At 40.0% G+C, this 25,360-nt stretch overlaps 1 protein-coding gene across 4 annotated transcripts; it reads right to left on the reverse strand.

Annotated features, from left to right (window-relative positions):
• Positions 1 to 181: 181 nt before the first annotated feature.
• On the reverse strand, positions 182 to 24,024 carry phaf1 (phagosome assembly factor 1). Of its 4 annotated transcripts, none has more exons than XM_061677449.1 (16): positions 23,119 to 24,024; positions 22,366 to 22,448; positions 21,779 to 21,862; positions 19,868 to 19,911; positions 16,795 to 16,874; positions 16,573 to 16,667; positions 15,617 to 15,681; positions 15,412 to 15,524; positions 12,201 to 12,334; positions 12,004 to 12,087; positions 11,411 to 11,493; positions 11,236 to 11,279; positions 11,112 to 11,161; positions 9,044 to 9,102; positions 8,815 to 8,887; positions 182 to 2,032 (listed from the first exon to the last, which is right to left on the reverse strand). In XM_061677449.1, the coding sequence occupies exons 1-16, from the start codon at positions 23,180 to 23,182 to the stop codon at positions 1,937 to 1,939; spliced, it is 1,251 nt and encodes a 416-aa protein (XP_061533433.1). In that variant the 5' UTR covers positions 23,183 to 24,024; the 3' UTR covers positions 182 to 1,936. The 4 variants fall into 4 exon arrangements, with proteins under 4 accessions (XP_061533433.1, XP_061533436.1, XP_061533435.1 ...); XM_061677451.1 differs by having other exon boundaries at positions 1,934 to 2,032; positions 8,802 to 8,887; XM_061677452.1 differs by lacking the exon at positions 21,779 to 21,862.
• Positions 24,025 to 25,360: the final 1,336 nt, after the last annotated feature.

A 25,360-nucleotide genomic window follows, 5' to 3' on the forward strand; every position in this document is an offset into this window, starting at 1 on the left:
TAAACTAGTTGAGGAAACTTTAGTGGAGGCTTTTCTACCACAGTGCCCTTGATGTGCAGGAATGTATGGAAAACCATTTGTGCTTTTATTCAATATCCTGGATATCCAGGTTGAGGACATGCACTACAGCAGTACGCACTCTGCCCTTACTAGTAAGATATCAACCATAGCGAATAAATGATAAAATCCATTTGCACATTTATCGATCTTAAATGTCGATTAATCAGCCAAAATCAGCCCTTTTCAAATTGGCAAAAATCTTTTCGTTAAAAAAAACAAAACCAAAAAAACACATTATAACATAAAACAAAGATAATGACATTCAAACAAACAAAATGGCAGATTTTTGCAGATTGTTCACAATTTTATGCAGCTAAATATTAGAATCGGCATCAGCCTGACTAAACCATATCGTTTGGGCCCTACTACTAATAGGCCAAAAGTGGCATTAGTAGTCGAAAAAAACAGTAGTGAGACAGTCGTTATACGAGTGCACTGGGATGTCTTACTAGTGAGAAAACCAAGCATACTTGTTCATGGACCTTAACCTGGATATCAAGGACATTAAAAAAATGCTCAACCAGCTTGCAATAGTAATGAACGTAAGGAAACAAAATAACCCACATCTTGACTGGCAGACACAATGACACAAGAGGTTACATTGTCAGCAGATCAGAAGAAAATGACCCTGAAATGTCTTTGGCGTTTGCATTTGGCAGCTCAACGAACAAGAGGACGCAGATGTTGCTGAGGGACAAAAAGTCACGCATCACTAGCATGTAGAGTGACACACATAAACAAAAAGCAAAAAGGGGGGACAAAGTAACAGAAGGTGTGTTAACAAACAATATACATACATGCATAGGGGAATCTGTTCTCTAAGCTTGGTCATTTAATAAGAAACAAAAAAAAAAACATTCCTTTGTCAACTTGCTTACTCCTAATATAATAAAGTACAGAGGTGCGCTAGCGTGCAAAGTTACTGCTATAAAAGAGCAACACGGATATAGTGACTATGAGTGAGACAGGGCACAGAGTAGGGAAAAATGCAGCATTTTCAATACTTCTAACATACAGGACTAAAAATAAGAGGTTGCCAGTTTGTGTTTCTACTCTTATCCAAACCTGCCTGTCGAGTTACTGCAGTGTTTGCATGCATGTCTACTAGCTGAGAGAAGAAAAGTGTGGAACGGTGACCTTTGTTTTGAACAAACTAGGCAACTAAACTGACCTTTTGTGTGCTTATTGTGTTGAAATGATAGGAGATGATTCAGCTTGTGATCATTTATGGGCACACGGATTCTTGGCGTGTGGGGGGTCAAAAGGGAAATACAAATTTTTTTAGAAGATCTGCTTTAAGAGGCTTCTCATCTGGCTTGGCCACTGAATGTTTGGTTCTTTTACTGTTCGATAACATTTGGATCGACCACCTTTGCTTCCTTTTGTCCTCTGCAGTATCTGATGGCTCTTCCTGGATTGGCTTGCGTCTTGTTTTTTTGAGGGAGGAAGACAGGCGGTAGCTGCCAGTCGGCATTGTAGTTGATAATGATGATGATGATTCCGAGGATCAAGTCAAAGTTTGTCTTGAGTTTGACCAGAACAGTTTTCTTTAATGGTGCATTTCGCAAGTCCAAAGCAGCAGGACAGCTTCCCACAGGCTGTCAGCTGCATTTCACTTTCTGAAATTCCTTTCTTCCAGTTTTACCCGAATGCAGATTTCATCACTTTGTCTCAAAGTGATAGTCCCTCGAAGGCAAGGGCTCCTATACGTCACCAAGTCTCGAGTACAATTCTTCCAAGCCAGCAGGAAAACAAATGCAATTGCTGTTTCTGAATTCAATCCAAGAATGGCCGTGTTGTGGTTGTGGCTTGCTTGATTTCAGCTCTGTGCGGACTGAGAAGAGGCCTGAATGAGATGCGAGGTCTGGTTACTTGTTCAGTGGGAGCTGCTGCTGGCTTCAAGTTGGGTTCGACTGGTGGTTCGTGGAGCCCCATAGAGGGTCACTGATGCTATGTGATTATTCTGCATCACCTAGAGAGGAAAGAAAATATATCTATATGATGAGAAGACAAAAATGATGACCACACTTGCTCGTTAGATAATTCCTGGTTAATGGACCTACCGTAATTTCTCGTGTATAATGCGCATTCCCCCCCCCCCCCAAAGAATTGTCAAAAGCCAATGGTGCGCATTATACATAGGTATAGGGGCAAATAGAAAAAAACTTTCACATTTTATAAATCTCGTGGTTATGAAAAAGCTGTACACTTTCATTCCAATATGATAGGGGCGTGGGGGGTACGTATGACTGCATATATGTACAGTTATGCTCATAAGTTTACATACCCTGGTAATGTTTTGTTTAATGACAATTATTTTCTGAAATGCTTGACCATTTAATTTTAATCCCATTAAAATAACATTGTGTTTTGTCTAGCCCTTCATGTTTTCTTTAAAGAATTGTACCCATCTTACAAATTCTGCCTGGGTAATCAATCATATGAGCACAACTGTGTGTTTTCTAATTTACTAAATAAAAGAAGGGCTCTGAATTTCAAAATAAGAGCAATTTAAAAAATAATTCCGTGTTCAAAAAATGTGCTTAACTTGAGAATAATTATTTGAAAAAATTAACAAAATACAGATAATACTTCTCATGTTTTGATCATATGGGGAGAAGCAAAATCATGCATTGTAAAAATGCGCTATACATAGGTAGAAGGGTTTCCAAGAATTTATAGGTCAATTTTGGGGGTGCGTATTATATATGTGTGTGCATTATACACGAGAAATTACGGTAATTGTTCTTGTAAAATAGTACCATTTGCCCCTTACACAATGCCTGTAAAAGGAAGGCCTCATCTGCTGGTCTAATCACTATAAAAATTACTGACCTACATTTATAACCTAAATCTTAATATTTTTTCAATGAAATTCTATTCATTTATTTTTAAGTCTATTCGCTTCAATTCACAGCATTTCTCTTGGCTGGATTGCTTTCCAGTACATGTGCATGATAGACTCCCCCCCCCCCCCCCCCCCAATCCAATCAGATTTCAGTCTTTACGTCTTGCCATCTCAATTTAATCTGTCCAGGGGTTTCAGAATCCTTAATGCTGGCTGATGTAACGTGACCTTTATTGGAAATGGGACTTTTTTTTTTTTTTTTTTTTTTTTTTTTTTTTTTAAATCAATCAGACTTCATATTCTGACTGGTTGGTCAAAGCAAAACTTGTTACCAAATTTCAAATTACTGTAAGCCACTGTAAACTTTTGCAGTTTGACCATTAACACTGCGCTTAAATATAGGGGGTAAAAAAACAAAGATTCAAATAAAATGTGTTGCACATAAAGAAAAATTTAACCTAAATAAACATTTGAAAACAGCTCTAAAATATTAAATGCAACTGTATTGTACTTAAAAGTTAAATACAACTGAACTGGACTGAACAAATATACTGTACATTAATTCAGTGGTTCTTTTTTTTTAATGTTATTACAGCTGTTCGTGGCCTACGACTGGATGGATGGCAGGAGAAGAGCCGACTGAGGAGCGTTGGCAAGGTGAAATGCAGAGTGGAGTGAGAACCCGGCGCTTGAGAGTGAGGCGGATCTAGAAGGGACTGGAAAATGGAACCACCTTTTCTCTGTTTGTGTTACTTGCCAACGGACGCTACAGTTGCTTGTTTACTTTAAACTTATCTTGAAGCAAACATGAGTGACGTCATGTATACTGTGATCTGGACATCTATGACCCCATGGTGGAGGGACTTCAAATCTCCTCTTTCATCTATAATCACGTCAACCACTTCCTGCGTGGCGTTTGCATGTTCTCCCCCTGCCTGCGTGGGTTTTCACCAGGTACTCCGGTTCCCTCCCACATCCCAAAAACATGTATGGTAGGTTGATTGAAGACTCTAAATCACCCATAGGTGTGAATCTGAGTGCGAATAGTTGTTTGTCTATATGTGCCATGCGATTGGCTGGCAACCAGTTCGGGGTGTACCCCGCCCCTCGCCCGAAGATAGCTGGGATAGGCTCCAGCACGCCTGCGACCCTGGTGAGGATAAGCAGTACAGAAAATTGATGGATAGATGGATGGCTCATTTGAGGGGTAACTGTTCACATTTTGAGCTTGCTTTCAGGTTTTCAACTCTATGTTTAACAGCATGATGTACCTAAAATTAGGTTAGCCAACTACCTGAATATACTGAATGAGCATGTTTTGTCTTTTGACATATGCCAAGATTCATCTGGTTCTTATTAATAAATAGTTCAGGAATCACGTAACAACATTTTACACAGGTGACCACGGCCATCAATATATGATTTTGGTCAACAAAGTCCATCGATCCATTTTCTGCCCCCACGTAAAAGGGAGTCGGGTCGCGGGTGCAGCAGCTTGAGCAGAGAAGCCCACACTTCCCTCTCCTTAGCAACTTTGTCCAGCTCTTCAGGGGGAATCCTGAGGTGTACCCAGGCCAGCTTGGAGACACAGTCTCTCCAGCGTGTCCTGGGTTGTCCCCTGGGCATCCTTCGCTGGGCCTCCTCCTGGTGGCACGTGCCGTGAACACCTCACCAGGGAGGCGTCCAGGGGGCATTTTAACCAGATGGCCGAGCCACCTCATCTGGCTCCTCTCGATGTGGAGGAGCAGTGGCTTGACTCTGAGCCCCTCCCTGATGACCGAGCTCCTCACCTTATCTCTGAGGGAGATCCCGGACAGCCTGCAAAGGAAGCTCATTACGGACGCTTGTAGCCGTGATCTTGTTCTTTCGGTCACGGGCCACAGCTTGTGACCATAGATGAAGGGTATCTACGTAGATGTATAAATTGAGAGCTTTACCTTTCAGTTCAGCTCTTTTTTCACCACGACAGAAGAATACAGATCCGATAAATCCGCCTGTTGATTTCCCGTTCCATTCTTGCCCTACTTGCGAATAAGACCCCAAGATACTTAAACTCCTCCACTTGGGGCAGGACCTGATTCCCAACCCAGACATGGCACTCCACCCTATTCTGAAAAAGGACCATGGCCTCAGATTTGGAGGTGCAGATTGTCATCCGAACCGCTTCACACTTGGCTGCAGTGAGAGTTGGAGATCACGGCTTGATGACGCCAACAGAACCACATCATCTGCAAAAATCAGAGATGCAATACTGAGGTCATCAAACCGGATCCCGTCAATGCCTTGGCTGAACCAAGATGTTCTTTCCATAAAGGTAATGAACAGAATCGGTGACAAAGGGCAGCCTTGGCGGAGTACAACTCTCACTGGAAAGGAATCCGACTTACTGCCAAACTCTGACACTGGTAGTTCGGGGATCAAACAGCCCTTATTAGGAGGCCTGGTACCCCATACTCCCAGAGCAACCTCCACAGGACCGGCCGTGAGACACAGTCGTGCGCCTTCTCCAGCTCCACAAAACACATGTAGACTCGTTGGGCAAACTCCCATGCCCCCTCAAGGAATATACTGAGGGTGAAGAGCTGGTCCAGTGTTCCACAGCAAGGACGAAAACCACACTGCTCCTCCTGAATCTGAGATTCAACTATGTGACGGACCCTCCAATCCGGGACCCTTGAATAGACCTTACCAGGGAGGCTGAGGAGTGCGATCCTCCTATAGTTGCAGGGTTCACGCTACCTGTTCGCCAACTTGCCAATGGATAATTTAAACAGGATGAGGTGAAGTGAATACTGCCCACATTCACTATGGTGGCGAATCAAAATCGCCTTCATCAAAACACAAAAGCCCTTCCTGACAAGAGTTAAAGTGAGGTATGGTTTGGTATTTACCATCAAAGATTTAGAATATTGTTTATCTTCAACGAAAAGGTTTTAAGAAAATTCTTTATAAATTCCTTAAGATCCATCTTGGGGGGAGTATCAAATAATGAGTGAATCAATTTAACATGTTTACTGTAATTGATAAGAACATTAATCAACCTTTAAATAGTTTACCATTTCAACTGCTTTTATACTCACATCTGGATGATGAAAAGCGTCACTCGTGTCGCTCTCCACTTTATCTCTATACTCGGCTGACACTGACAGCAGTGCTACTGCTACTGACAAGAGCATCATTATACAGTATTAAATTTTTACAAGGCATGAAGTTAAATCAATACGTGATTCAATAGTAAAATACAGATTTGGTCTTCATATGAATTCATCATAACATTTAGGCCTGGCCTACAAAAGAGTTATTTGTTGGCTATATCCAATGTTCATTTATTTCTTGTGTTTCGTGGAAAATGCTGAAAACAAACTTCCATCCATCCATTTTCTGAACCGCTTCTCCTCACTAGGGTCGCGGGCGTGCTGAAGCCTATCCCAGCTATCATCGGGCAGGAGGCGGGGTACACCCTGAACTGGTTGCCAGCCAATCGCAGGGCACATACAAACAAACAACCATTCACACTCACACCTACGGGCAATTTAGAGTCTCCAATACATGCATGTTTTTGGGATGTGGGAGGAAACCGCAGTGCCTGGAGAAAACCCACGTAGGCACGGGGAGAACATGCAAACTCCACACAGGCGGGGCCGGGGATTGAACCCGGGTCCTCAGAACTGTGAGGCTGACGCTCTAACCAGTCGGCCACCGTGCCGCCTGAAAACAAATTTCCTCCTGAAAAAAAAAAATCGCCATATTTGTTTGAAAGTAACAAATAAAAACATGCAATTAAGACTTTTTCCTGAATTATTCAGCCTTACTCCTGACTGATGAATCGGTAGTTTTAATTGGGCCTACATCGTTAAAGCTTATCGGCTTAGTTCCCAGTGACGAGGACTGGCTAAGTGTGGCTAAGATTTAGGCCACATAAACACACGTGATGATGTGGCTAACTACACACAAGTGTGGCTCGGAGATTTGTATACTAACCACATTGGCTAATCGGTTTCATGACCCAGTGCCATACCCTCTGGTCCCCCTAATCAGTCTGCAGAGGCACTGTCCCCGATGTCCACGCGATGTTGTAGAGGCGTGTCAACCAGGAGAGCCCCACAAATTGCAGAGCCTTTAGGCACTCCAGGCGGATCCCATCCATCCCTGGGGCCCCGCCACCAAGGAGCTTTTTAATCACTTCGGTGACCTCAAACCGGAGATAGGAGAGCCCTCCTCAGAGTCTCCAGACTCTGCTCCTCATAGGAAGGCGTGTCAGTGGAATTGAGGAGGGCTTTGAAGTATTTGGCCCACCAACTCACAACGTCTTGAGTTGAGGGCAGGAGCACCCCATCCCCACTATACACATACAGAGTCTCCAAATGCAGAGTCTCACATACAGAGTCTCTAAATGTGCACTGCTTCCCCTGAGACGCTGGATGTTGGACAAGCATTTCTTCAAATCCATCCGGAAGTCGTTCTCCATGGCTTCACCGGATTTCTTCCACACCCAGTTTTTTCCTGAGCAACCATTGTCCAGCTGCCTTATGTCAACCGTCGAAACCTTCAAGTTCCTGGGAATTACAGTCTCTCAGGACCTGAAGTGGGCGATCAACATCCACTCAGTCCTCAAAAAGGCCCAGCAGAGGATGTACTTCCTGCGGCTTCTGAGAAAGCACGGCCTGCCACGGGAGCTGCTGAGGCAGTTCTACACAGCGGTCATCGAATCAGTCCTGTGTTCTTCCATCACAGTCTGGTTTCGTCCACAGCAAAGGACAATCAAAACTGCTGAAAGGATTGTCGTTACACCCTTACCTACCCTTGAGGACTTGCACGCTGCCAGAATTAAGACAAGAGCGTGCAAAATCCTCTCCGACCCTCCACATCCCGGTCACCGGCTCTTCCGGCTCCTTCCCTCAGGTAGGCGCTACCGATCAATGCAAACTAGAACTAGCAGACATTCCAACAGCTTCTTCCCTCTTGCAATCAACTTCTTAAACAGCTAACTTACAACTCCATTGCAACATGCTGCCAATTTCTTTTGTCTGAGTTTGTTGTCACATTTCTGTCGGCCCAATTATATACTACTCTTGCACTCACTGTAGTAGTCTCGCCACGCTGCACTATTTGCATATCTGTTGTTGACCAATACTGGCCACTCATGCCAGAGTAGAATCTGCCTCATTTGCATACTGATTGAGGAGTATCTGCAACATTTGCACAATCAACATTGTCCCAGATTATCGCACTAGTCACTTTAAACTGCATTCACTCCTTGAAGTCTCGGCACCCTTTGCACAATGGTCATTGCACCAGACTATTGCGAGATTAGTGATTCAAACTGCTCTCAGTGCTAGAGGGCTCTGCATATTTTTGCAAAATTGTCAAAAATAAATAAATAAATAAATAAATTGTACCAGCATTACCAGATAACTAGCAACCCTTTATTGCTCAGTGACTGTTTTTCTCAATGTCTTTATGTCTCAAAAGTGTTCTCTGTCAATTGACTGTCTGTTGTCGTACTAGAGTGGCTCCAACTACCGGAGACAAATTCCTTGTGTTTTTTTGGACATACTTGGCAAATAAAGATGATTCTGATTAGAGGTGTATTTCGATCGGCCTGTCAGTACCCATCAGCTGCCTACGGAGTCTCACAGGCCAAAAAGGCTTCTTCAGCTTGAAGGCATCCCTCACCGCTGGTGTGCACCAATGGGTTTGGGGATTGCTGCTGCAACAGGCACTGACCGACCACCTTACGGCCACAGCTCCGGTTGGCCGATATAAACTAAAGTAAAACTAAAAAATCAAAATAAATGCTATGGGATTTTGTCAAATTTCATGTTTGCTTTTTTAATCCAAACTGTCTTATTTGGCCAAACAGAATACATTCACTCATACTCAAAGTACATACTATGCATTCTGACCTCAAAGATCATCCTCTGCAGTCCAAAGCAAAAAGTAGAGCCAAAGGGGTTGGTGTTATTGGCAGATGAGGACCTGTTGAGCATATTTTTGGTTGTTATGGTGACGCTACAATAACGATGCAACTGAAGTAAATATTAGCATTTATTATTGTATAGAAAAATCATCTTTAGAAGTGTGTGAGGCACAAACAAAAGTCAAGTAACACAGTCAAAGCATGGTTTTCATTACCTATGAAGCACAACGGGTTTTTCCATTGAGTGGCCCAGCAGTTCCTGAATCTGATCCCACTGGCCATGAAAAACAAAGTGATGAAAAACAGACAACACTGATTACCTAGTGTTACATTTACAAGACCAAACACTAGTAGAATGAGGAAATAACAAAGCTATGATGTTATAGAGAGAATTTTTTTTTAAATCACTCAAACCAGGAAAGAATCTTGAATAGCTGTTTGGGAACCGTCTGGAATATTATATAAATTTCAACCATAATCGTACTTCCTTTGTAATTAATTCTTATTTTACATATCCGAAATCAACAGAACAAAGAACAAGTAAAAAAAAAAATCTGTATTGATAGAGGATGGATACACAGTAAAACCACAAATAAAACTGAGGGAAAATCCCAATTCCAATGAAGTTGGGATGTTGTGTTAAACATAAATAAAAACAGAATACAATGATTTGCAAATCATGTTCAACCTATATTTAATTTAATACACTACAAAGACAAGATATTTCATGTTCAAACTGATAAACTTTATTGTTTTTAGCAAATAATCATAAACTTAGAATTTTATGGCTGCAACACATTCCAAAAAAGCTGGGACAGGGTCATGTTTACCACTGTGTTACATCACCTTTTCTTTTAACAACATTCAATATACGTTTGGTACAACTGAGGACAATAATTGTTGAAGCTTTGTAGGTGGAATTCTTTCCCATTCTTGCTTGATGTACAGCTTCAGCTGTTAGACAGTCCGTTGTCTCCGTCGTCGTATTTTACGCTTCATAATGTGCCACATAATGTGCCACAAGGTTCAGGGTGTACCCTGCCTCCTGCCCGATGACAGCTGGGATAGGCTCCAGCACGCCCGTGACCCTAGTGAGGAGAAGCGGCTCAGAAAATGGATGGATAATGTGCCACACATTTTCAATGGGAGACAGGTCTGGACTGCAGGCAGGCCAGTCTAGTGCCCGCACTCTTTTACTACAAAGCCACGCTGTTGTAACACGTGCAGAATTTGGTTTGGCATTATCATGCTGAAATAAGCAGGGGCGTCCATGAAAAAAACGTTACTTGGATGGCAGCATATCTTTTTCCAAAACCTGTATGTACCTTTCAGCATTAATGGTGCCTTCACATATGTGTAAGTTACCCATGCCATTGGCACTAACACAGCCCAATACCATCACAGATGCTGGCTTTTGAACTTTGCGTCCATAACAGTCCGGATGGTTCTTTTCCTCTTTGGCCCGGAGGACACGACGTCGACAATTCCCAAAAACAATTTGAAATGTGGACTCGTCAGACCACAGAACACTTTTCCACTTTGCATCAGTCCATCTTAGATAAGCTCGGGCCCAGAGAAGCCGGCGGCGTTTCTGGGTGTAAATGGCTTTTGCTTTGCATCGTAGAGTTTCAAGTTGCACTTACGGATGTAACCCAAACTGTATTTACTGGCATTGGTTTCCTGAAATGTTCCTGAGCCCATGTGGTGATATGTTTTACACATTGATGTCGGTTTTTGATGCAGTGCCACCTGAGGGATCGAAGGTCACGGGCATTCCATGTTGGTTTTTGGCCTTGCCGCTTACATCCAGGGATTTCTCCAGATTTTCTGAACCTTTTGATGATATTATGGACCGTAGATGATGAAATCCCTCAATTCCTTGCAATTGTACATTGAGGAACATTGTCCTTAAACTGTTCAACTATTTTCTTCACAAAGAGGTGAACCTCGCCCCATCTTTGCTTGTGAATGACTGAGCAATTCAGGGAAGCTCCTGTCCCAACTTTTCTGGAACGTGTTGCAGATATAAAATTCCAAGTTAATGATTATTTGCTAAAAACAAAGTTTTATCAGTTTGAACATTAAATATCTTGTTATTGTAGTGTATTCAATTAAATATAGGTTGAACATGACTTGCAAATCATTGTATTCTGTTTTTATTTATGTTTAAAACAACATCCCAACTTCATTGGAATTGGGTTGTAGTTGAGCACAATTTACAGCACCTCCTGTCAAACTAAAGTGATCCCTGAGAACAGTTTACAAGTTTAGTAAATGACTGACCTTGCTGTAAGTGGTCAATATGCAGTCATCTGTCTGAAAGTCAACTCTTCCTGAGACAGAAAAGAAATACATATTTGTTAAAAAGGTAAGTCACACAAATATGATGAAGCATCCAGTGACTAACCTTTTTTTATGACAAGTGAAATCTTAAAGTCACACCGATGATATCTACAGCGCAAAAGGAGAGAACAGAATGACAGAGATTATTATACACAAAAAAATACTGTTGCACCTCATATCTAAACAAATTCCAAAGGTCAAACACAAAATAATTTTTAAAAAGGTGACAAGATATTTACATATTGAAGTTATAATGTCCTGGGTAGTTGGTATGGAGGACAAACTTCTTAACCAGATGAGTTGTTGAGTCAAAAAGGATATCCTGCATAAAAAAGAAAATTCAAATTGTGGATAAATGTGGGAAGACAGACAACGGATGACTCTTTCAAAGATACTCATAATGCAGGCTGTTATTACAAAAACTTTGTTCACTTTATATTGTGTGTTTTGAAAATATAACGATGGCAAAATGTTTTGCGCGTCTTGGTAGTAAAAATATTTCACATACAATAGCTGAATTTCATACTGGTGTGTGCTGTGGTTCTGTGATCAACTGGTGATCAGTCCACAGAGGTAACAATAACAGAAGAAAAATGTTTACTTGGCTTTGTCTGTGTTTGTGTTATGATTAGCATGAATAAGCTGGAAGACAATATCATCCCTTAATGAATAATTCAGAACGAGCAATAAAAAGAGAACATCAAGTGTATTGTACTTAACTTAAAAAAAGCCAACAGCAAAATATACAATCACTCTTCTTCATACAATTCTGTATTAAAAAAAAAAAAAAAGCAGTGCATACTTCTTAAAACACAGATAAGTCCTTACGTACCACTCCAAGGGTGAAGTAGTTGAAGAAGTAGTCGTTACATTTGGAAGGAACTTGCTTGTGAGGAGATGGAGAGTGGATCTTCATCTGAAATAAATCAGAACACATGTAGACACGCTTAACTCAAACATGCAGAGCATCCTCCCAGAAATTAAATGTTTTCTTTCAACCTGAAGAAACATAATTAGGAGGAGAGATACCTTGTCCTCAGACTTGTAGAATATTTTATGTGGTGAGCCCAGAGCGCCAAGCACCTCCTGACAGGAGTCACCAAAGTAAATGCATCTTTCTAAGGACCTCACTTTCGCATCACCCATCACACCAGGACCACAACCTGCACACTCATTTCAAACAAAATTAAAAGTGACTAACAAAATACTGTACAAGTGAATAGTTTTCAGTTGCTGTGTGCACATCTGTCTGTGTTAAAGGTCTCCTTCCATCAGAATCTATTTTTTTTTCTCAATTGTTCTCTGCATAACACACAGTCAAAATGAGTCTGTGACATGGTTTAAGTTTGACATCCATACAGTTCGTTGATTTAATGTAAAAGGCAATAAACAGCATAAGGCTTGCAAAACGGGTGGATTTGAAATTACCGACATTGTGAGGTAGTCTTAGGGCTGGGATATATGAATTCATATCACTGTATAAATTGAATCCCTTCACCGTAAATGGTATAGATCGCAGTATAAGCTTCAGTGTAAAAATGATCATGGAAGCATTTATGAATGGGTTGTTGTTTTCATTAATATAATAATTGTAGCTGTTCAAACAGCTTTAGGGTTGATCGGAAGAGCTTTTACCGCATACCAAACAAACCTGAAGTTTTTCAAAAGCTTTGAATCGCAGTGGAACCTACTGATGACGACTGTGTTTACTTTCGACACTTTCTATATCACTGATTTTGTTTTGCATTATATTATATATCATATTGTTCTTATTTATCTCTTTTATATTAATATATTTGTCTAAGTGGAGACAGACTAGCAAAGTAAGACTTTCATTGTGTTTTTACTGTGTATATAACAATGAATTCTGAGTCTTTAATATTGTTCATATTGAGCACAAATAGCAATGACAAAAACAGTCTTGACAAGACTCCATATGCAAATATATCATATTATATATAATACAAAACCAAGTTGAATTTAGATTTAATTAACAAGGAATTGATTGTTATGTGTGTACAAATCTTTTCGAATAAAACCTTACACAACATCAGTCTGGATCCTGCAGGCAGGACAAGAGTGGGGGATACATGTATGCAAAAAAGTTTTGCTGCTTATCTTTGCTTGGCATTAGCTGGCAACAAACTTGCATACTGTGATAAGTAGGCTCGAAAACTAGGTGAGGATAAGTCTTTCTTATTTTAATTATTTCTTGTCCTCCTTTAGTAATAACAATATTTTGATAAATACTGTGTTGCTTGTTAGGCGATGATTAACGAGTACACCAGTGCAAACTCACAGACTTATTTTTTTTTACCTCCCAACTTCTGCGCTGCTCCGCTAAATCTGTACCTTCGTCCAAATGTATACCTTCCACCGATTATACTGTTTCTACCCCGCAAACCCTTGGTAGTTTTCTCAATAATATTCAAGTACCTGCCCACTTCGTGTTTGGTACATGCACACTCAACTCAGCTGAACGGCAACACAGCATTTTTGAGTCTCAGCCATACAAATACAGTCTGTAAAGTATTCAGATGTTGTCTTTTACAGCAATACTTAACTATATTCATTATTTATGACGCAACAGTGGATGAAATAGCAAAGATTGCATTCATCGTTGCCAGGGACGGTCATCGCAAGGGATTAATTTCAAACGAATGAGAGCGGATGACGAGCATATCCTCAAAACATCCCCCTCTCTTTTCATTTTCAACCATGTCCCCTTTCAGATCACGCTGCCTATTAGTGGGCCAACAATCCAACATCTGGTGAATTGTGCTTCACAATAATAGTAACGGAGGACGGGCGTCCCGCTGGTCGCCGTGGGCGTTCACAGCCTACAGTTGCTGGCCGCGAGTGTCACAGGGCGAAGGACATCAAAGATTATAAAAGTAAAATAAAATAAAAAATTGATGGAAGGGGACCTCTTGATAATGTAAATAAATATAGTATAATTTGCTATATAATCTTTCTTGTATAGCTACTAAAGCTGCACGATATTTTGTTGAGCGTAGTCATCGCAATGTACGGGTGCGCAGTATTCATCGCAGTGTGTGCTTGGACGTTGGTGTACTGCAGTGCTTCTCAATTGTTTTCTGTTACGACCCCCCTAGTAAGAAGAAAAAAATTTGCGCCCCACCCGCAGCCCCCACTAGGGTCACGGGTGTGCTAGAGCCTATCCCAGCTATCATCGGGCAGGAGGCGGGGTACACCCTGAACTGGTTGCCAGCCAATCACAGGGCACATACAAGCAAACAACCATTCACACTCACATTCACACCTACGGGCAATTTAGAGTTGTCAATTAACCTACCATGCATGTTTTTGGGATGTGGGAGGAAACCGGAGTGCCCGGAGAAAACCCACGCAGGCACAGGGAGAACATGCAAACTCAACACAGGCGGGACCAGGGTTTGAACCCAGGTCCTCAGAACTGTGAGGCTGACGCTCTAACCAGTCGTCCACCGTGCTGCCTAATATAAGAATAGATCAATTATTTTGTTAATATAGTCAGACAGAGCTGCGACGAAGGCAAAGTTATCAATGTCCTTTCACGATCTTTCCCGACATACGGTGTTGCACGTTTTTATTTGCACATTAAGGACAAAAGTTTAAGTTTGTTTAAATTGCTTATTAAAAAAAAAAAAAAAACACCATTCAAGTGAAGTTTTTCCTCATGTTTTTGAGATTGGTAGGAAATGCCCGATGATAGCTGGGATAGGCTCCAGCACTCCCGCGACGCTTGTGAGGATAAGCGGCTCAGAAAATTGAAAAATGAAAGTATATGACTGTATTTTGAGGGTACTAGCCCTTCCCTATATATATATATATATATATATATATATATATATATATATATATATATTTTATTTTTTATTTTTTTAAAAACAAAAAAAACTGTGAACTTAGTTACAAATTTTGAATTATGAGATATGAACTGAACAAGTTCATTTTTGTAATGAACTGAACTAAGAACTAGTTTGCATGGAAAATGAACTTTCCCAACATTGATCCTGTATAATTTCACATCACAATATACATCGCAGGTTGGAGAGAAAAATAAATAAAATCGCAATGTAATATTTTCCCAATATCGTACAGCCCAAATAGCTACCAATAACATTAACATAGCATTAAACATCTGAACAGTTGAAAAAACTTAAAATACAGTGAATCCATTATTGACTTTTTTATGAACTTCTCAGAGAAATTTGAAATAGGCAGAGACAGATGTTACCCGCAGTTAGAAGGCGGAACTTAAGCCCCACTGGTCCTGTACCCTCTCTCAGGACATCCACGCACTCTGCAAAGATGTTACCAAAGAAACAGGCCAATGGCATCGCTGGAGCTCTGAGTACAAGCAAAAGTGCGTAATCAATTTGAATGTTTTAACACATTCAAATCAAGTTTCTGAATAACTTAAATGGGTGTATGTGATGTACTTTGTTTCTTGCAGGTTGTTGCCAGTATAGATGTGCATCCTCTTGACCATGGCCCCATGCGGAATCTGCAGGGATGCCAAAACCATGGCAAAGTTAGGCTGTCAAGGCAAAACAACTAGCAGAAATAGTGTGTATGGAAATGCATAAAGAGCTAGCTATCTTGAATATATAGTACTGTACCAACCCATTCATGTCTACAAAAAAATCACGCAGTCCCTGCGGGACAATACGTTAGCGACAATGACCAGATAGATGTTTAACTGACCTAAACACCGACACTCTTCATTGTTTGACGTGATTGGCGACATTGCATTTTAATGCAACTTGAATCTTTACCAGGCAGGAATGCTTAATCCAGAAATATCCACCAATTTTTTTCTGAGTCCGGAGTGCTTCCTCTGAGGCTCAGAGCTGATCTAATGCTAAACTGAGCATGCCTTTCGAAATTATGAGGGACATGTTTAATCATAAACTTAGGCAAAGGGTGGATAAAAAAGATGAGAGGAACTAAACAATATCACTCCCTCTTCATAAATCTGCTTGGAATTATTATTGTTATTTGGAAACTGATGTTATATCTGCAAATTATTTAGAAACAGTTGCTAACATACAGATGTGTTGGCGCAGAAACCTTTAGCAAAATTGCTGAACACAAAAATACCTTTCATAGTGGGATTAAAATTATACTACACAGTCTCATTTTTATTGTACTGTATAATTTTATGGCTAATGTTGCTTTTACTAGTTCAAATTGCGTTATACTTAATCCATGCAAAGTCTATTGTTCCAATGTGTGTTTGAAGTACTTGTCATACCAATTGCTGACCATTGTGGAGATTATGACATATGGCATATCATCACCACATGATAGTGTTCAAAAGTTGCACTTCTTATTGAAAATTGAAAAGACATTAGGTACTTTTTAAGTGGCTGCCACACCAACTGGGAATTCTCACCTCATATTTTGGAGCCTCGTTCCAAGAGTCAAGTTGGAAAGAGAACGACAGGCCTCGAAAGTTGAGATGGAACAACTGCTCAGCTGCATTGTAAACTGGACACAAATGGGGAAAGGAAAAGCAGATTCATCCCAGAAAAGAACACAGAAACAAAAAACTGGATTTCTATATTTCTATATCCTTGATTTTTTTCCATTGCATATGATTTAAAGAAAAGTCTACCTCCAGGGTGGGTCGCTCCAAACGACTGGTCTATTTGTTCTATAGTGGGGGCAATGGCTTGAGAATTGAAATGGACGCCACTGCAAAGACAAGAGTGTAGAGACAGTGAGACTTGTTAACAACCATCTTCGATACAATATTACTTAAGAAGCTAATGCAACATATTCATTTTACTGGATATATGCAAAGTGTTTTAAGAACACATTAAAGATGAGCCGACTCCATTAATGGTCGAACAATTGCAGCTGCTGCGTTTTATGGCTAAGAATGAATGTCATCTCCACTGCAACATAAAATGAACAATGAATAGTCCATACAAATAATGTTAATAGAGTTGTTGGGGCAGTAACAACAGTAGGACTAGTCTGTGAGGACTTGGTGTGATGACTGGAAGGTGGTTGTTTTAAAATCTGCTATGGAACAAACACTGCCAAACAAAAATATGAGTCGGATGATGAGTGTGATGCAGTTTTACTTCCCAAGCACGCCCATGCAGTCCTTTGTAATGGGTCTTTGACTTTTATGACACAGGTTAAAGAAAAATATCCAAAACTTTACAACTTCTACTTTAATGTAAAAGTTTTCTGAAGTTTTCTTTTTTTTCTTAAACTAACTACTGCTACTAACCTGCCGAACTGATCATTTTCAAATCAAAATCAAATCAAACTGTCATTCTACCAGACAAAAGTATTGTACATATTAAGTAAAATAAAAATACAACATACTAAAGGCACACAAACGAAATACAGCTCCTGAGCTGCATGACTGTATTCAGTATGTGCTTGTATACAGTGGGTACGGAAAGTTTTCAGACCCCCTTAAATTTTTCACTTTGTTATATTGCAGCCATTTGTTAAAATCATTTTAAGTTCATTTTTCCCACATGAATGCACACACAGCACACCATATTGACAGAAAAAAAAAACACAATTGTTGAAAATTTTGCTGATTTATTAAAAAACAAAAAATAAAATATCACACAGCCATAAGTATTTAGACCCTTTGCTGTGACACTCATATATTTAACTCGGGTGCTGTCCATTTCTTTTGATCATCCTTAAGATGGTTCTACAACCTCATTGGAGTCCAGCTGTGTTTGATTATATTGATTGGACTTGATTAGGAAAGCCACACACCTGTCTATATAAGACCTGAAAGCTCACAGTGCATGTCAGAGCAAATGAGAATCATGAGGTCAAAGGAACTGTTTGAAGAGCTCAGAGACAGAATTGTGGAAAGGCACAGATCTGGCCAAGGTTACAAACAAATTTCTGCTGAACTTAAGGTTTCCGGAGAGCACAGTGGCCTCCATAATCCTTAAATGGAAGACGTTTGGGACGACCACAACCCTTCCTAGAGCTGGCCGTCCGCCCAAACTGAGCAATTGGGGGAGAAAAGCCTTGGTGAGAGAGGTAAAGAAGAACCCAAAGATCACTGTGGCTGAGCTCCAGAGATGCAGTCGGGAGATGGGAGAAGGTTCTAGAACGTCAACCATCACTGCAGCCTTCCACCAGTCGGGGCTTTATGGCAGAGTAGCTCGACGGAAGCCTCTCCTCAGTGCAAGACATGAAAGCCCGTATGGAGCTGGCTAAAAAATACCTGAAGGACTCCAAGATGGTGAGAAATAAGATTCCCTGGTCTGATGAGACCAAGATAGAAATTGTTGGCCTTAATTCTAAGTGGCATGTGTGGAGAAAACCACGCACTGCTCACCACCTGCCCAATACAGTCCCAACAGTGAAGCATGGTGGTGGCAGCAACATGCTGTGGGGGTGTTCTTCAGCTGCAGGGAGAGGACGACTTGTTGCAATTTTAAGAAAGATGAATGCGGCCAGGTACAGGGATATCCTGGACAAAAACCTTCTCCAGAGTGCTCAGAACCTCAGACTGCGCCGAAGGTTCACTTTCCAACAAGACAATGACCCTAAGCACACACCTAAAATAACAAAGTAGTGGCTTCAGAACAACTCCGTGAGAGGATCTGCAAGGAGGAATGGCAGAGGATCCCCAAATCCAGGTGTGAAAAACTTGGTGTATCATTCCCAAAAAAGACTCATGGCTGTATTAGCTCAAAAGGGTGCTTCTACTAAATACTGAGCTAAGGGTCTGAAATACTTATGGCTGTGTGATATTTCAGTTTTTCTTTTTTAATAAATCTGCAAAAATTTCAACAATTCCTTTTTTTCCCCTGTCAATATGGAGTGCTGTGTGTACATTGTGGGGAAAACATGAACTTAAATTATTTTAACAAATGGCTGCAATATAAGAGTGAAAAATTTAAGGGGGTCTGAAAACTTTCCGTACCCACTGTACATTTTACATACAGTATATATATTTAATATGTGCATGTGACAGTAAAGGTAACTATTAATTCAAACTAAAAAACATTTTTGAGGGAAAACCTTTCAGCAACTGCCTAAAATGGAAAAAGAAGCGGGGAAACAAAAACTATCTACCAGATGACCTGCAGCTGTTGCCTGTGTGTCAATTTCTTTCTCTTCACTTTCTTACCCATGTCATCGTCCTTACTGCCTTTCCTGTTAAACAAACACCTTCAGATGCACGCAGGTGGTGTAGGAGTATAGGCTAATAACCTGATTACCAAACACAGAATGTTAAAAAGTGATGTGTGTGGCGCATCACCTTCACATTATGTCGTCCCCATTTAAGTAGTGTTTAATGCCTTAATATTACCACTGGTTAGCTTATTTTTATACTTGTATTATAGTACCTTTATGACATCGACAGTTGACCCTGGAACGTATTATTTCTATTGCCATTGTTATCTTTGGGAAAAGGTTATTTTGATACAAACTGGAGTACAGCCAGGTTGATGTCCCGCAAGTGATTGTTTTCAACCTCAGAAGTTCCATTCTACCATGAACAACGTATAGCATCCAAACTGCACATTGCACTATTTTACATCCAATCCTCTGAAATCCCAGGTATTATTTGTAGTTATAGGATCCACATTGTACATGAATATTTTAGTGGATGTGTAAGCATTTAGAAAGCTATAATTGAGTGTAAAATTGTATTTCATCGATGGGGTATCATTTTTATTTCAACTTACCAGTATTTCAGTTTCACTTTGCTTAGGTCATACACTTCAATCACCTGTCAACAAATAGACAAATCAATAGTCGGTATGTAACAAGAATACAACGCTTGCTTTAGGGCTGCACGATATTGAAGGAAAAAAATGACACTGCAATTTATTTTAAACCTGCGATATGAAATAATACAGGATTGGTGTTGGGAAAGTTAATTCTCTACGCAAACTAGTTCAAGTTCAGTTCATCCTTCCAAAAATTAACGAGTTCAGCTCATAGTTCAAGATTTTGAAGTTCACCAGCCCTAACTCGTTCATAGTTTATTTTTTTTGTATTACCCTCAAACTGGCCTCATACTGGCATTTCATTTCCCCATTGTTGCCAACCATTCAGTCCACACTAGTAGCTAGCTGCAGCTTTCACCCTACAATCTCAAAAACATGAGGAAAAACTTTTTGCTTGAATGATGTTTTCGAAAAATGAGGAATTAAAACAAAAACTGGAAATTGAGAACTTTACATTCATTGCAGCTCTGGCTGACTATACTAACAAAATAACTTATCTATTCTTAGATTTCAAAACAAAATAAATTCCATATTATCACAGTGTGATCATACAGTGTTTTAACTAAAGCATTGATAACAAACAATAATTTTCCTAGTCATCCAGTTTTACAATTATATCGTGTTACAAAAGAAAACATTCACTTCAATTCACGCAGTGTCCCTGTACGCACCTCACGCACAGACACAGCTGCTGCGTACCTGCCTCGTCTCATTCTGAAGCACGAAATAGGAAATGCAACAGGTGTACCATGTTTTAATCTTTTGAGCATGTCCAAACAGGTCCCTCAGCTGGTCAATTTTTATATTACAGTTGATTCTCTGCAGATTACAGTACCCCAACATCACAGCAGATCCTGCGATGAGACTATTGCGTACACGTTCTTCGCCACCGTGAGGCTCTAAACGAAATATTGTGCAGCCCTAGCTTGCTTTAGCAGGGGTGTCAATTCTATTTTTGTCACAGGCCACGTAGTTACGACTTCCTTCAGAGGGCTGTTGCGACCGTGAACCCATGCAAATGAATTATCACCTCACATAATTACATACATTATCCATCAATTTTCTGACCCGCTTCTCTTCACTAGGGTCGCGGGCGTGCTGGAGCCTATCCCAGCTATCATCGGGCAGGAGGCGGGGTACACCCTGAACTGGTTGCCAGCCAATCGCAGGGCACATACAAATAAACAACCATTCACACTCACATTCACACCTACGGGCAATTTAGAGTCTCCAATTCATGCATGTTTTTGGGATGTGGGAGGAAACCGGAGTGCCGGGAGAAAACCCACGCTGGCACGGGGATAACATGCAAACTCCACACAGGCGGGGCCGGGGATTGAACCCCGGTCCTCAGAACTGTGAGGCTGACGCTCTAACCAGTCGTTCACCGTGCCGGCTACATACATAATACACAACAAATTGATGAATAGCTACTTTTCATATCAGAAGCCTATAAAAACATATTTTTCAACTATTACATTTCTTTTCAAAGGGGTAACAAAAAAATGTTGGCAATAGCTCAACGTTATTACACTGGAACACAAATACCAATTTTGATTTGCTTTCGCGGGCCAATAAAATGACGTGGCAGGCCGGATCTGGCCCTGAGGCCACCAGTTTGATACATGTGCTTTAGTCAAAATGTGATACAAAGGGGAGTCCATAAATGATTTAAAAAAACAATAAAAACCCAAAACAAAACAAAAAAGTTTTTACTCGACATAATTTTACAAAATATTTTGTAGTTGGGTTGTGAGACCTAAATTGCAAGAAATTTGCCACAGTGCTCTTGTCTATCCAAAATATTTGAGTGCATTATTTAAGAAAAAAAATATTTGGGGAGGTGGCAGTACAAAAATATTTCACCTTGAGTCTCTGATTTGTGGCATCAAACAGCAGTTTAATACCATCCTGAGTCAAGTTCAGTATGAGGTCATGGCTGAGTGGTGTCTGTTATGGAGATAAACAAGGTCATTAAGTAACATTAAGATGGGTGGGCCGTGGATATGTCCTCATGCTCATGATGCAGAAGGCGACTACTGGAACCTGGCAGACACGAACATTTACAATTACAATTCCTTTTTCAACAGACAAAAAGATAATCACTTTTTGTGAAAAAATGCTGATGAGTTAAAAACTCATGTAAGTATTTCACAGAAAAAGTGTTTGTTTGAGCCAGTGCGGGCTGAGGCATACGCACACATGCAACTGGTCAACATATCATCGCTGTCTCAATTTCGGCAAGGAAAAACGGCAAATGCAGGACATTTCTATAAACAACACATCTGGGCCATAAATATAAAACAATCAAATAAAAAACTAAATATCGTGGTAACTGAGTGACCTTCAAAATGTTTTATCTTGGTACCATTGGAAACAGAGGACCCTATTATTACTTTGTTCAAACATTTTTGCTGTAAATGAATGAAACACAAACACTATGGCCATCTCACCTGTTCACTGTAAAGCACCTGGACATTTTTGATTATGCGGCATTGTTTCTGGAGAATTGAGATGGCCTGGGCCAAAGGCATGCCTAGACAAAACAAAACAAAAATCGGACAAAGCATCTCGTAACTTGAAGGTTGCAGGTTAGATCCTCAATTCCTGTGCAGCTAATTTAAAGCATCATTCAGTATACAGCAACAAACGGAATTTGCAATGTCCTTTCATAGTAACACTGGCCAGTGGTTCAGAAATGTTGTCACCCACATTTTCCTATTGTTGCAAAGTTGCCACACATTTTTATCAAAGTTCAGAACAATAAAAACAATGATTTGGTTTAAAAATAGCCTCTGAAAACATATGTACAGTATATTACATTTTGAATGTAGTTTCAGTTTGGGGTACCGCCAAAGGCATATGGCTTGCCATGATGTTCGCCATTCAAAGGCTAAACTGCATTGTATTTGTTTACAGGGTAAACTACAGGTAGTGACTAGATAACAAGGGAATATTTCCTATTATGTTCTCTTTGGGAACTTAGTACACCTCTGTACTGTACTGGTAAGATCAGAATAGGATGACATCAAATTGTTTTTACAAGCTGTCCTGACCCACCAGTACAGAATTACTGACAGAAGACATTATCATTGTGGTATTGTATGGGAAACATTTTAAGTACTGTACATTGAATTACAAAACAACCACAAAAAGCATTAAAATTCAAACAAAAAGAGACAGCATAATATCACATCAATACCTACCGAGGGCAAATTCCCATTGCTCATTTCCAAGTGATCGCTCAGGCACCACTTCAAGATCCAGCATTGGCAAGTAGTAGGGGGTGGCTCACTCTAAAACACAATGGGACCCTCTGAGGGACCCTTCTCTCTTTGTTTGACTCTTCTCGAACACTGTGTACACTACCACTGTAATTGGCTACTTTAATTCATAACTCCAAACGTACACAAGCCACCAAATTCAGCTTGAAACTGTCAAGTAACCCCTTGAATTTACGACATGTGAAACTTACATTAAAAGGGTAAAAAGGAGTTGAAATCAAATATATAACATAAGTATCACAAGATCAGAATGAAGCTTACGAGTTACAATTTTACCAACATGCTACCAAGTTAGCTGCTCTCAACATTTGCAAACAAACTACGCAACCTAACACCAACAAGGTCAGCTGTCAGTCGAACTATTGCTCAACTAAATCTGCTGTGACAAGAAGCTAAGGTGATCGGTCACTATCAGCCAGTTACGAACGCACCAACCAGGACAACAACAACACTGTGCTCCGCTATTTGCTAACATTAGCCTGTTGCGCTATTTGCTAACATTGTTTGTTGCGCTTATTGCGTTGGGAGTGAAGTACAAATAGGAATAGTTAACTCATATAAAAGAAATGCCCTGAATTCAGTCCACAGGAGATAAACAATGCAGGTCACAAGGCCATGGCATGAATACACAAAAGCGCGTAGTGACTGGCTTTCTGTCTTTCTTTCTTCCACCGAGGGTTCAGTTAGCGAGCTCTTCTGCCGCGTGGACGCCAATTCAAATTCCTCACGTCCCCCGTTTACTCAAGTGTTTGTCAGCCTTTAAGCGTCCACCCTGTTCCCTCCTCCGGCTTCAAGTGGCGTCGGCAGGGTGTCCGAACAGATACTCCGACTTCCGGAAGCACCAGCATCAGCTGATTGTGCAACTTCCTGTGTTGCTCGGCGGCGCATGATCGGGACATACGTATTGACGTCATAACAAAACCCAGCAGCAAGGAACCTTATAGTACCTACTCACACTACAGAACTCAACTAAGTAAAGAAACTTGTTTAAAATACATAAATAAATAAATAAATAAATAAAAGACGTGCAAATAGAACTAATGTTTCAACTCTTGTACCTAAGTAAAGGTTTTTTTAAAAAGCAGACTGAAAAGTAAAAATTATTAGTAGTAGTAGTACTAAAAACCCGTTTTGATAACTGACAGAGGACAATACACATTTGCCACAAATCATTATTGTGGCTGACCACTTCAAACAATTCTCTTAAATAAAGCCATGGATGGGGAATATCTTGCTTCTCTCAATCTGTTGCTGTCATCATTGATGCTCAAGCGTGTACGTTCCTCCATGTCGCCGCTCTCCGTTTTTTTCCCCCGTCTTGTAGGTTCCCAAGATCTCAAATAATCAAGATATTAAACAGCAGTTTACTTTACCTCTCTCTGTTAACATGTTTTTTTTTTTTACGTAATCATCTGTAAAGGTTGGGGGGAAAGTAACGAACCTATTTTGACAAAGTAAGGCGTAGAAAGTACAGATATTTGTTTTCAAATGCACTGAGTAAAATTACAAAATTTGTCAGAACAATAAATACTCAAGTACCGATATCTGAAAAATCCACTTATATCTTATATATATATATATATATATATATATAAGATATAAGTGGATAATAATAATATATATATAGTATTGTTTCGTTTCATCCCACGAGTGTTTATTTGTACATGAATGCAAACACATACAGTACATTAATCTCTCAAAAATTATTCTCTAACATGTAAACTCATAAAATTTGTCCTTTCAAGTGAGAACAAGAGGAAACAAGAAGAACACTGTCTTCATGAAGGCCAAGGTCTATTTTATATCAATGTTCTACTCTATGAATAGTTTACCAAAATGTGTCCATCACAGCCTTCGGACTAAGGTACATCAATTGATCTACCTAAATTCTTATTTGCTTGGTCACTTTTTAAATCTTTAATATATTGAATTTTTTGTTGCTAAGTACTGAAAGGTTTATCACTTGATTAGACATTATTTCACCAAGCACTCACACACTTTAATTTATCCTTATTTATATTTTATTTTTGAGATTTTAGATACAACAACCCAAAGATGCAGTTTGTTTCCAAATTAACTTTGATTAATTAAATACAATTTGACCATCTAAAAAAATAACTCCTTTAATTATCCTCAAAATAACCACCACCACACTTCTAAAAAC

The sequence above is a fragment of the Phycodurus eques genome, chromosome 5 (genome assembly GCF_024500275.1).
Source record: "Phycodurus eques isolate BA_2022a chromosome 5, UOR_Pequ_1.1, whole genome shotgun sequence".
In the NCBI taxonomy this organism is placed as follows: Eukaryota; Metazoa; Chordata; class Actinopteri; order Syngnathiformes; family Syngnathidae; genus Phycodurus; species Phycodurus eques.

Excerpts from the sequence above, each read along its gene's own strand:
- phaf1 (XM_061677449.1), bottom strand. The coding sequence starts at position 23,182 with ATGCTGGATCTTGAAGTGGTGCCTGAGCGATCACTTGGAAATGAGCAA. Across the intron at positions 16,875-19,867 it reads AAAGTGAAACTGAAATACTG|TGGCGTCCATTTCAATTCTC; the intron begins GTAAGTTGAAAT and ends TTGTCTTTGCAG. Across the intron at positions 11,280-11,410 it reads GGACATTATAACTTCAATAT|ATATCATCGGTGTGACTTTA; the intron begins GTAAATATCTTG and ends TTTGCGCTGTAG.